This window comes from Giraffa tippelskirchi, chromosome 4 (assembly GCF_054371585.1).
Source record: "Giraffa tippelskirchi isolate mGirTip1 chromosome 4, T2T-mGirTip1v1.2.pri, whole genome shotgun sequence".
In the NCBI taxonomy this organism is placed as follows: domain Eukaryota; kingdom Metazoa; phylum Chordata; class Mammalia; order Artiodactyla; family Giraffidae; genus Giraffa; species Giraffa tippelskirchi.
This window is the reverse complement of record NC_137278.1, coordinates 127,303,680-127,316,803: the sequence shown is the minus strand read 5'-3', so window position 1 is coordinate 127,316,803 and position 13,124 is coordinate 127,303,680. Positions and strand designations below refer to the sequence as shown.

General features: G+C 41.8%; 1 protein-coding gene across 18 annotated transcripts in view; it reads left to right on the top strand.

Moving 5' to 3' along the window:
* The window catches only part of NCKAP1L (NCK associated protein 1 like), a 64,225-nt gene that overhangs the window by 31,201 nt on the left and 19,900 nt on the right, over window positions 1–13,124 (top strand). For all 18 annotated transcript variants that reach the window (XM_081483583.1, XM_081483576.1, XM_081483584.1 and 15 more), the window contains 11 exons: window positions 4,625–4,681; window positions 4,968–5,064; window positions 5,606–5,715; window positions 5,891–6,023; window positions 6,400–6,481; window positions 6,657–6,715; window positions 7,251–7,396; window positions 8,517–8,649; window positions 8,962–9,081; window positions 11,598–11,743; window positions 12,051–12,182. In XM_081483583.1, coding sequence (XP_081339709.1) covers window positions 4,625–4,681; window positions 4,968–5,064; window positions 5,606–5,715; window positions 5,891–6,023; window positions 6,400–6,481; window positions 6,657–6,715; window positions 7,251–7,396; window positions 8,517–8,649; window positions 8,962–9,081; window positions 11,598–11,743; window positions 12,051–12,182 — 1,215 coding nt within the window. The remainder of the gene's footprint in view (window positions 1–4,624; window positions 4,682–4,967; window positions 5,065–5,605; window positions 5,716–5,890; window positions 6,024–6,399; window positions 6,482–6,656; window positions 6,716–7,250; window positions 7,397–8,516; window positions 8,650–8,961; window positions 9,082–11,597; window positions 11,744–12,050; window positions 12,183–13,124) is intronic.

Sequence of the window (13,124 nt, the reverse complement as noted above, 5' to 3'; positions counted from 1 at the left end):
GAATGTGTGAAGTGAGAAAAGACTGGGAGAGAACCTCTGAGACATTGAAATGTAAGGGCCAGCAGAGGCAGAGAAATCAGTGAGAGGAATAACAGAGGCAAGGGAAGAAGACATGTCAAGAAGAAAGGACTGGTTATCTATGTTTGACAGTGCTGAGAGGTCAAATAAAATGAGGACTGGAAAATGTTTAATTTATTTGTAAAGATGGTCTTAGTCCCCTTCTTGTTCAGTTCAGTTCAGTTCAGTCACTCAGTCGTGTCCGACTCTTTGCAACCCCATGGACTGCAGCACGCTGGGCTTCCCTGTCCATCACCAACTCCTGGTGATGGAAAAACCTACTCAAACTCATGTCCATCGTGTCAGTGATACCATCCAACCATCTCATCCTCTGTCATCCCCTTCTACTCCTACCTTCAATCTTTCCCAGCATCAGGGTCTTTTCCAATGAGTTGGCTCTTTTCATCAGGTGGCCAAAATATTGGAGTTTCAGCTTCAACATCAGTCCTTCCAATGAATATTCAGTACTGATTTCCTTTAGGGTGGACTGGTTGAATCTCCTTGCAGTCCAAGAGACTCTCAAGAGTCTCCTCCAACACCATGGTTCAAAAGCATCAATTCTTTTGCACTCAGCTTTCTTTATAGTTCAACTCTCACATCCATGCATGACTACTGGAAAAACCATAGCTTTGACAAGATGGACCTTTGTTGGCAAAGTAATGTCTCTGCTTTTTTAATATGCTAAGTTGGTCATAACTTAGAATATTAAGGAGCAAGCGTCTTTTAATTTCATGGCTGCATTCACCATCTGCAATGATTTTGGAGCCCCCCAAAATAAAGTCTGTCACTGTTTCCATTGTTTCCACATCTATTTGGCATGAAGTGATGGGACCAGATGCCATGATCTTAGTTTTCTGAATGTTGAGCTTTAAGCCAACTTTTTCACTCTCCTCTTTCACTTTCAACAGGCTCTAGTTCTTCTTCGCTTTCTGCCATAAAGGTGGTATCATCTGCATATCTGAGGTTATTGATATTTCTCCTGGCAATCTTGATTGCAGCTTGTGCTTCATCCAGCCCAGCATTTCTCATGATGTACTCTGCATAGAAGTTAAATAAGCAGGGTGACAATATACAGCCTTGATGTACGCCTTTTCCTATTTGGAACCAGTCTGTTGTTTCATGTCCAGTTCTAACTGTTGCTTCCTGACCTGCATACGGATAACTTCAATTGAGTACTGAGGTCAGAACCTGGATTGCAGTGAGTTTAGGACCAAATAGGAGATATGGAATTTAGTAAGTAACTCTTTTAAGAAGTTTGATCTTGAAGGGAAGAATAGAGACAGGGTTATAATGAGAAGGAGGTAAGCGGTTAAGGAAGGGGTCAAATACCTTTATTATCTTTGTAGTTGCAAAACTAACACCAGAAATGTAAAAAATACCAAAAGGAAGTTGACTACAATCTCATGTCCCCAAATATTTTGGTGCATGTCCTCTAGATGCTTGTGTATATATGTGAACATGTAGAGGGGTGTGTTTATTTTTAGCCTTATATAAGCAATTGATAAAAAGCAATGGATTCACATTCTACATTATATTGTGAAGTTTTTTTTTAAAAACTTACTGTATTTTGGATATCTTTGTATATCAATCTATAGACACTTATTCTTTTTAATAGTCAAATAGTATTTCCTTATGTGGTTGTAACATAATTTATTAATCCAATCCACTATTGATGGACATTTGAACTGTACCCCTCCCCCACTTTTAAAAAGCCTTTACAAATACTGTTGTAATGAGCATCTTTAGACATGTATCTTTGTGAACATTCTATAGGGTAAATTCTTAGAAGTGGATTTGCTGGGTTAAAGGATGTGCATGTTTCAAATTTTAATAGCTCTTGCCAGATTGTCCTCCAAATAGATATATTATCAACAGTCTATGAGAATACTTATTCCTCATACTTTCAACAACTGAGTATTATCATTAAAAATTCATTGCAATATTTGAGAGACTAAATCTAAGATTAATCATTAGAAGTTACAGGAGGTAAATTGATACTGATATGCAGAAAAACTTTCTAATGATTCCTGCTTCTTGGGAATGGAAGGGATGTTTGAAGTGTATTTAGTTTCCCATCATTAAGAACAACAGTAACATGTAAGATTTATTGTTTATGGAATTCTTTGACATAAATGATCTAATTTGATCTTCATGTTACTTATACTCAGGCATATATATTAATATTTTCCTTCTTTTTTTCTGGCCATGCCACACGGCATACGGGATCTTAGTTCCCTGACCAGGGATTGAACCTGCCCCTAGACTCTGCAGTAGAAGGATGGAGTCTTAACCACTAGACTGCCAGGGAAGTCCCAATATCTTCTTTTATAAATGAGAAAATGGAGGCTCAGTCTCAATATCACTCGGTTAATAGATGAAATTAGGAAATCATTCCAGATTTTTTTGATTCTTAATCCTCTTGCTTTCCATCGTACCAGGTAGAGGATGAAATAACTACCCACCAGGAATGCTGTGGAGTTGAATCCTGATTTGATTAATATAATTTCCTACTCTCCATTTCTTTGATTCTGTGCTAAGCTCAATAATGAGGTGGTCTGGAGAAGAGAAATGAAAGATAAATTCGACTAACATGGTGGCAACAGATGCAGGACAAGAGAAGACAGATCTAAGGGACATAGAGAGCACACAGCCTAAAGTGGTGTGGGACTTTTGAGCATGGGCCACTAGTAGAGGAAAAGAGATAATGGTCAAGAGAGTCAGATATTGCAGATAAGCAAAGAACAATGAAAAGGCCATTGAATTTGGTGATTCAGAAGTTGATGGTGACCTTAGAGCAATTTGTTTATTGTCTGAGGTCATATGGGCTTCAAGGGTCACTGAAAGGTGAGGTGAAAAAGAATAAAGATGTCTCTGGAGGAGATTGGTGGTATAAGGGGAATGGGCAGAGTTCAGTAGATGGTCAGGGTCAGTCGAGGGTCCTAATTCTTAGGGAGATGTGTTGGGAGAAGAGAATAAACCAGTGGGGAGAGTGGGGGATTACAGTGATAAAGGACAATTGATGCAATTAAATTCTAAGAGGAGGTGGGAAGGGGACCCAGCTGGAATAACTACTTTTACTTGAGAGCAGGGCCTGTGTCATATTGATGCACTGATTCTTTGTATTGCCTTCAAACCTGGAAGAGTCCTTTGGCCTGAAGGTGTCAAGGCAGGAGCACAAGACAAGAAATCTATTCTCAACTTCCCCATTAAAACCCTATGTGACCTTGGGCAAGCCATTTTTCTTTCCTAGGTATTATTTTCTTCATCTGCAAAATAATGATGAGAACTAGATAATCTCTAAGTGACATGACTATGCCAAAGCCTTTGACTGTGTGGACTGCAATAAACTGTGGAAAATTCTGAAGGAGATGGAAATACCAGACCACCTGACCTGAGAAACCTGTATGCAGGTCAGGAAGCAACAGTTAGAACTGGACATGGAACAACAGACTGGTTCCAAATAGGAAAAGGCGTACATCAAGGCTGTATATTGTCACCCTGCTTATTTAACTTCTATGCAGAGTACATCATGAGAAATGCTGGGCTGGATGAAGCACAAGCTGCAATCAAGATTGCCAGGAGAAATATCAATAACCTCAGATATGCAGATGATACCTCCCTTATGGCAGAAAGTGAAGAAGAACTAAAGAGCCTCTTGATGAAAGTGAAAGGGGAGAGTGAAAAAGTTGGCTTAAAGCTCAACATTCAGAAAACTAAGATCATAGCATCTGGTCCCATCACTTCATGGCAAATAGATGGGGAAACAGTGGAAACAGTGACTGACTTTATTTTTGGGGGCTCCAAAATCACTGCAGATGGTGATTGCAGCCATAAAATTAAAAGACGCTTACTCCTTGGAAGGAAAGTTATGACCAACCTAGATAGCATATTAAAAAGCAGAGACATTACTTTGTCAACAAAGGTCCGTCTAGTCAAGGCTATGGTTTTTCCAGTAGTCATGTATGGATGTGAGAGTTGGACTGTGAAGAAAGCTGAGTGCCAAAGAATGGATGCTTTTGAACTGTGGTGTTGGAGAAGACTCTTGAGAGTCCCTTGGACTATAAGGAGATCCAACCAGTCCATCCTAAAGGAAATCAGTCCTGGGTGTTCACTGGAAGGACTGATGTTGAAGCTGAAACGCCAGTACTTTGGCCACCTGATGTGAAGAGCTGACTCATTTGAAAAGACCCTGATGCTGGGGAAGATTGAAGGCAGGAGGAGAAGGGGACGACAGAGGAGGAGATGGTTGGATGGCATCACCGACTCAATGGACATGGGTTTGGGTAGATTCCGGGAGTTGGTGATGGACAGGGAGGCCTGGTGTGCTGTGGTTTATAGGGTTGCAAAGAGTCAGACACGACTGAGCGACTGAACTGACTGAACTGAAGTGACATGAGTCTCTTATTAGTAGACTGGGGTTAAAAGTAGTGTTTAGAAAGATCCTGATGGTGAGTGCTGTCCATGCTTCCTGCAGACTGTAGTTTGGAATCTCCAAGGACTGGGAAGGTGGGACGAGGACTTTAACCGGAGGTGTGGCCAACCCTTTTGTGCTTGTGTCAATTCTCAGGTATGGCAAGCGAGTGGCCGACATAAAGGAAAGCAAGGAACATGCAATTGCAAACAGGTAAAGGCAAAGAATGAGGTCTTCCAGAGGGGATGGAATAGGTATCTCTCCTGACCTTTGCTGTCACCCAAGCCACCCCTATTTCTGTACAGATTTATTGTCTCAACCCAAGAACTCACTGTTGCCCCACAGGGTCTTGTGTTTCCTTACTAAGTCTTAACTGTGGACTTGAACCTTCCTTCTAGCTGACATCCCTTCCTAAAGGTAGATCTCTTCTGCTCTGCGTTTGGAGGATTTTTGAGGGTAGGAGAGGCGATATTCTCTAGCTTCTGCTTTCTTTCCTCAGTGGCCAGTTTCACTCTCAACGGCGCCAGTTTCTGCGAATAGCTGTGAAGGAGCTGGAGACTGTCTTAACCGATGAACCAGGACTACTGGGTCCCAAGGCAAGAGAAAGAGAGGAAGGGAAGCATGATTTGGCATTCCTGAGTTTTTGCATTTCTAAGTTTTTTGTTCTGTTTGTGTGTGTATATGGTGGTTCCCTTGAATCTTCTTGGAGTACCCTAAAACTTGTTGTATCTCTCTTTTGGGCACTATCATATGGTATCATATGTTATAGTTATTTGTGTACTTGTCTTATCCTCTGTTTGAGTGTGAGCTAATTAAAGACAGAGCTTGCTTTTTTTTTTAAACCACATAAATACCTAGTAAATATTTCTAAAATTTAATTTGATAAGGTGGTATTGACCTAGTAAATATTTCTAAAATTTCATTTGATAAGATGGTATTGTGAGCTAATGTCAACGTATGTATAGGTCTGATTCTCGTAGGATGCTTTTTTTGTGGGTCTCTGTGTTTAGTGTTGGACACTATTGTTGCTATGGCTACACAGTTGTATCTATAAGCACGTTTTCATGATAGTTTCCTCTGTGCTTTGAAATGCATTTCTAAAGTTGAAAATTCTCATAGTCTCTGTCCCCTCCATAGGCCCTTTTTGCTTTCATGGCCCTGTCCTTCATTCGTGATGAAGTCACTTGGCTGGTTCGCCACACAGAAAATGTCACCAAGACGAAGACGCCTGAGGACTACGTTGACTCGTTAGTTCTTGGCATAGTTAAGAATCTTGACTTTAGATGGACTGGGAAAAGAGATGGGGAGTGGTGCATCAGATGACCTCAAGAGGTCTCAGTTTCTGCCCTGTTGTCACTGTCTTTGTCTCAGGTCATGTTTTCAGTCTCACACTGCTCTCTGTTCTCATCCTTGACTTTGTAGGAGCATTGCAGAACTGCTTTTCCTGTTGGAGGAGGTTAGGGCTCTGGTCCGAAGACACATCAAGGTGATTCAGCAGTACCACCTTCAGTACCTGGCCAGATTTGATGCCCTTGTGCTCAGTGACATCATTCAAGTATGTTTAATTGATGATACTTTGGAAATTTGGGGGTGATCCCTGGTCATTTTTCTCTGGGGGTCACCTTGACTGAATCTCAGGCTATGTAGACTGTGTGTCAAAAGCCCAGTTTCATCCTTTACATTTGTTAAGATTTTAAAAAAGGACTAATAATCTTAGTAATTTCCCTCCCAAGTGATGCTAACAGGAGAGAAAATAAAGGACAGTTGGATGTTAGCATGGAACTCAGGGAGTTTCCTCCATATTTTGCTTGGCTCTTTTTTGTTTGTGACACTTGGCAGTTCTTTCTACCTTCATACACTGGCCAAGCCCTGTGGTCCTCATTTCTCTCCTGGTGGAACTAATGCCCCCTTGGCTCCACCTTCTCTTGTAGAACCTGTCTGTGTGTCCTGAGGAGGAGTCCATCATAATGTCCTCTTTCGTCAGTACTCTCTCCTCTCTGAATCTCAAACAAGGTAACTGGAGGGAAGTGGGGGAGAAAGAGTGAAGGCGAACATTTTTTTCTCTAGAAATATGGGTCTCTTGAGCCAGGGAATAGCCAAGATGACTTTGAAGAGGACCTACCATTCCATGAAATTGGACAGAGGTGCTGTTTTATTATTTCCTTTTAAACTTCTGTTTTTCTTGCAGTTGATAATGGAGAGAAATTTGACTTTTCTGGATTGAGACTGGACTGGTTCCGTCTACAGGTAGATCTGTTTCTGCTAATGGTCCCCCATTCTCAAGGTTTTTCCTTCCTCACAATCCCCCCCCTCTTTTTTAGAATTTTATTTATTTTATTTTTTGGCTGTGTTGGATCTTCATTGCTGAATGGGTTTTTCTCTAGTGGTGGTGCGTGGGCTTCTCATTGCAGTGGCTTCTCTCATTGCAGAGCACGGGTTCTTGGGCACGTTGGCTTCTGTAGTTGTGGTTCCCAGGCTCTAGAGCACAGGCTCAATAACTGTGGCACATGCTCTTAGTTGTCCCGCGTGTGGCATGTGGGCTGTTCCCAGACCAGGGATCAAACCTGTGTCTTCTGCATTGGCAGATTGGATTTGTTACCACTGAGTCACTGAACCATTAGAAAACTCCCCTTCCTCCTCTTTTTAACTCCAAAGTTGTGCTGTATGGAATAAAAACTGCTGATTGGACAGGACAAATCCCAGTCAAACTATAGTTCCAAGACTGGGGAGTCTTTTTCATTTATCTTGTTTTTCTCCCCCCTTTTCCCACCTCCAATCATAGGCATATACCAGTGTGGCTAAGGCTCCCCTGCACTTGCATGAGAACCCCGACTTAGCCAAGGTGATGAACCTCATTGTCTTTCACTCCCGAATGCTGGACTCAGTAGAGAATATGCTGGTGGAAACTTCTGATTTATCTACTTTCTGGTATGTCCTGAGCTCTTTATCAGTTGACCTAATCTCTTGCCTGGCCTCTGTGGAGCACTCTAATTCCCCCAGACACTGGGAAGACTTGTTTTCTTTGAGATCTCCTTAGAGGCAGATGCTATAACCACAGTTTCTTCATTCCAGCTCTTATCAAGTGGTAGGAATTTGAAGCTGATTCCCTTTTGTGCTGGCTTTCTTTAGGAAAGCCAGTTAGACTTTACACAGCCTTGCCTTCTCTGGGATAATTCATCAATTGTCTGTTCTTCACTGTTATCTTTGGAAACTTCTTTAGCATCTTTTGTTTTTGGACCTTGTGATTTAAAAGAGACATGGAAAATGTGGAAGTTTAGTGGAGATGACTGAAAATAATTGGGAAGGCTGGGGAACAGGGCCTTTAGAGAATGCACATAAGTTTGTCTTACTTAGGTATCATTTGGCCTTTACTCAGTGACCACTGTTGTGCATAACTCTACCCTTTGAGGAATCAAACATACAACACAGTATGTTGGCTCTGCTGTCTGCATTCTGCATGGTTAGGAAGGTATAATACCTACATGTGAAAAGGACATAATAATGGCAAATGTGCATGCCATTGACAGGATACAGGATTGGGGAAAGATCAGTCTCATGGAATTAATGAGAAAGTTTTCTGGAGCCTCAGTGTCAATTTTTGGGAGGGATGTGAATTAGTAGTATTGAGGGACTTCTAAATCAGGGCCCAAATCATGCAGATGTTCTGAGAAAGGAATAGCAATTTTATACAAGAAAAGGGAAGGAGACATTGCTAACCTGCCCTGGGATCCAGTAAAAAAAAGACTGAAAGGGTTGAGTTTCTTGATTTTCTCTCTACTTTAAGAGTAGGGAATTTAAAGAGGGAGAGATGAATATCAATAAATATTTGTTTAGGGAGGGGAGTTTGGGGGTGAATGGATACATGTATATGTATGGCTGAATCTCTTTACTGTCCACCTGAAACTATCACAACATTGTTAATTGGCTATATACCAATACAAAGTAAAAAGTTTCAAAAAAAACTTTTGTCGAAGAAATCAATATTCTCTCCACCTCAAAGGAACCAGCTCCTAAACCCTGGTCCTGAGTCTCCTTGTCTGTTCCTTAGCTTTCATCTGCGTACCTTTGAGAAGATGTTTGCTGTGACCCTAGAGGAACCTGCCATGTTCCGTTATGCCATTGCTTTCCCCCTGATCTGTGCTCACTTTGTCCACTGCACACATGAGATGTGCCCAGAGGAGGTGAGTGTCCTGAGCTCCAAACCCTGTCATCGCTCTAACCATGTCTCATTATTATTCCCTCAAAACACAATTTCAGGGGTTGATTTTGGCCCAAGGAAGGGTACCCGTAGATACCTGGGTATCTTTTGGCACCACAGATATCTGGTGCAAGTCCCTAATGTCTCAGCTTTATGTGCAGTGTGTCTTCTCTCTGGGTCTCATTTTCTTCTTCTGTAGAAGTGGGTGGCTCATGCTAGGGTCAGAACAGTATTATGTGGAAGACGTGGCTGTCTTGGTGATGACACTTTCTTCCCTGGGTCCTCTTTCCCACAGTACCCCCACCTGAAGAACCATGGCCTTCATCACTGCAACTCCTTCCTGGAAGAGTTGGCCAAGCAGACTAGCAACTGCATCCTGGAGATCTGTGCTGAACAGCGAAACCTGAGTGAGCAGGTGGGTTCAGCCTTCTCTGTTTCAGTCTCCCCTCTGCTGCTCTGCCGTGCCTTCCTCTCTATCTGCCTCTGTCTTCTTCTCAAACACCAAGTTCTATAAGCCTTTCAGGTAGGGCTACGGCTTTTGTATGCATGAGTTTATGGCAGGCTTCTTTTCTTAGTGTCATCCCTTTAGTCTTTGCTCCCTTGGGACTTGATAGAAGCGTCTAAAAATACCCTTATTTGAGCAGTTGCACTTCAACAAAATCTGGTCTTTCATCTAAAGAGTTTCAAGAGATGAGTTAACTTTCTAATTTACTTCTCCTCCTCTCTCTGCCCTGTGTACACATACTTAGAACAGCAGCCCCCAGATCACCTGTCTTGTCTCACTGTTCTGTCCATCTGCACCCTAATCTGTAGCTATCTGAACATTTTCAGGCACCTCCTCTGTGTTTATCCTTAGGGTTGCTTTTATGTCTTTGTCTGTTGTTTTCCCCTCCCCTCCCTTGACTGACTCATAGCACCTGGTCATGATTAGCTCAACCTAAATTTATAGAACATTTGAAAATGAAGGACTCGTTCTGCTGTTGCCCTGGAGTCCTTCAGGTTTCCTAGACTACCCAGGCTTCCTGGGTTTGAGTCAGGCTTTGTAGCAACTTTGGTAGGAAGGGAGTCAGGTTGTGTGCGTGTGTGTGTGTGTGTACATATGCCCAGTTATATTATTACTTAACCTTCCCATTTTCTCATATGTAAAATGTGGATAAAAATAGTTTCTTAGTAGAAGTAGCATAAAAATGAAATGAAATAGAGTATGTTAAGTATTTGGTATGTAATTCTCAATAGATGTTAGCTGCTCTATTATTTGGTATTTATCGGATACTAAGGCCTGTGCTGGGGTTTTGGGATGGAAAGGTACACAATTCTGGCCCCTAGGGAATGTTCCAGTTTAAGGGAAAAAGGAGTACAAATAAATGTTTGAAAGACATTTAAATAATTAATGCAAAGAAGATATGTAAACAAGTACAATTATGGGTATATTCATCACTCGACTTGAATACCTACTATATATGCAAAAGCACACAGTTAAAGATATTTGCTCAGTGCTGGGTCAGGGTTGACTAAAACATAATGTGAGTATTATTTTCACACACAACAAAACTTTTGCAAATGAGTATTGGCCCCTCCAAAGTTGTCATTTTGAATAAATAATTCATGATGTTGCATTACTAATGGAGTTACATTTTTTGGAATTACTTTCAGAATCTACCACAGACCTTTTTGTATAATTTCAAGGTTGATACATCTTTGCCCATCAAGATAGACCTGATTTTTTTGGAAATAGTAGGAACTTGAACTTTAAAAAAAACCGATTGTGACTATAAAGTAAGAAAACCAGCTTACTCATGGCTGTTACCCTGCTGTAAGAGTGATTCCAAATGAGGAGTTTCCAGTCTTGCTCTGCACATACTCAGTGTCATTGGACTAAATGGAGAGAATTCCAGAGTGATTACCTTGAAGGAGAGATCTGAATATATAATTCTATCTTATATTTTCTGTATGGCTAATGGGGGTATCTTGTTAAAGAGAAGAGATGCAGGATTGATGTTTAAGTAACAAGAAATACAGTATCTTTATTTTTTAAAAAAAGAAGAAGTGGGGGCTTCCCTGGTGGCTCAGTGGCAAAGAATCCACCTGCCAATGGCAGGAGATACGGGTTCAATCCCTGGTCTGGCAAGATCCCACTTGCCTCAGAACAGCTAAGCTCATGCACCACAACTATTGAGACTGTGCTCTAGAGCCCAGGAGCCACAATTACTGAGCCCATGCACTACAACTACTGAAGCCTGAGTGCTCCAGAGCCTGTGCTATGCAGCAAGAGAAGCCACCACAATGAGAAGCCTGAGTACCACAACTAGAGAGCAACCCTCACTCCCCACAACTGGAGAAAAGCCTGTGCAGCAACGAAGACCCAGCACAGTCAAAAATAAAGAAATAAAATTATATAAAAAAAAAGAAGTGGAAAGAGTGCTGGCCATGTTGTGAACGCTGAGTCTTTGGAGGGTTGTGGTAGTGTGTGTGTCTGTCCATGTTCCATATCCATGGGACAGGCTATGAAGGAATATAGCAAGTGAGATGGTGGTTCCACACTAGCAAAAAACAGACCATCTTTGTAGGCTGGAAGACCCCTGAAAGCACAATTGAGTGGAACTCTTAGATTCTTTCTACTAGAATTTTTCCACTAGGAAAGACTCTCAGGAAGTGGACGGAGGAATTGATGATCTGGTCCCTGAAGGACACTGCCATATTGAAACTCTGAGGCTAAACATGGGTAGATATTTAATGAAAACTAACAGAGGTGAGCATATGCCAGGTAGGCCCCCACTAGAGAAAGAGATGCATGGAAGGAAAGAGAGAGAAAGGCAGAGCGAGCAAAGAACAGGCAATAGTGGAAGGACTTACTTATAACTGTTAGATGGACTACTCAGCAGTTTGAGGAAGGAATCTCATTTTTCCATTCATGTGTGTTTGTTTCTAAAGCTTCTACCAAAGCACTGTGCCACTACCATCAGCAAGGCCAAGAATAAGAAAACCATGAAGCAGAGGCAGACTCCCAGAAAAGGAGAGCCTGAGAGGGACAAGCCAGGAGCGGAGAGTCACCGGAAAAACCGCAGCATTGTCACCAAGTGAGGCCCTGGGCCCTAAAGGGCCAGCCAGCACTGTCTCAAGGAAGGGAGGACAGGGAAGAGAGAAAGTGATGCTAGCAAAAGGGAGCGGAAGTGGTGGTGGGGAACGACAGATATGGAAAAGCGATTCAATGTGAATTTTCTCCTTTACGTTTGAAGTCAGCATTAATGTGTACTGTTGTAGGATGAGTTTTTTGAGAAGATGAAAGGGATCCAGGAGTAATGGGCCTGACAGATCCTCCCCAGCTACTAGCAGGCAGGGCCAGACCTGTAATGAGGCTCATTTTACTTTATTAATTTTACCCAGCATGGACAAGCTACACCTAAACTTGACCGAGTTGGCACTGACAATGAATCATGTACAGAGCTTCTCTGTGTTTGAACACACCATCTTCCCTTCTGAGTATCTAAGCAGCCATCTGGAGGCCAGATTCAACAGGTATCACTCTTTCCTTGTCTTCTCTTTGGTTAGTATGGTAGTTCTCAAAGTTGGGTTCCATTAGCTCCATCTTGGTGGTCATTCTGAAGCAGCTAATCTGGCATAGGTCCTAGGCATCTCTATTTAAAACAAATAAATGAAGAGAACCCCAAACCTTTATAGATTGTTTTGATAAACAACCAGAACTGGTTAGTAGAGTGAATGGGGCCTCTGCAGTCAGCAGATCTGTGTTGATGCTCTTCGCTAAGACACCAGAGCAGGTTATCTATCTTGTTTGAGCCTCAATTTCCTACCCTATAAAGAAAGGATAATGACATTTACCTTGTTATGAGAATTACCTGTAATTGAGAATTGGTAGAGCATTAAAGATAATCTTGAGTGACATATATAGGCCTCAGTGAAATCAGTTCCCTTCTCCCCACTTTGCCTCTCATTCTGTTGCCCCTGAATTTGCCCCTAAATTTGCAGGAACATTCCTTGTATTGAAATTGGGCACTATAGTCGGCAAATTAGAGAATGAGGGGAAGACATTTTTATGAATAATCTGCTAGTCTTCTGTGTTTCTTTTTACAATATGTATACTAGTATATTTACACATTCATTCAACAAGTATTTATTGAACATCTACTGTGTGTTGGCAGTGTTCCCTAAGCTGTTGATACAGCAGTATACAAAAGAAATAAAGATTCCTGGCCACATAAAGTTTCCTTCTACTGGGAGAGACAAACAAAATAAGAACATACAATATGTAGTGTTAGATTAGAAAATGATAAGGGCTAGAAAGGCAGGAGAAGGAGATAGGAAGGGTATAGTGGTGGCTTTGGTGGTAGAATTTTACATAGGGTGGCCAGGGAAGACCTGCTTGAGAAAGTGACATTTGAATGAACTCCCTGAAGGAATTGAGAAAGCTAAGTGGGTGACTGCGCAAAGAACATTCCAGGC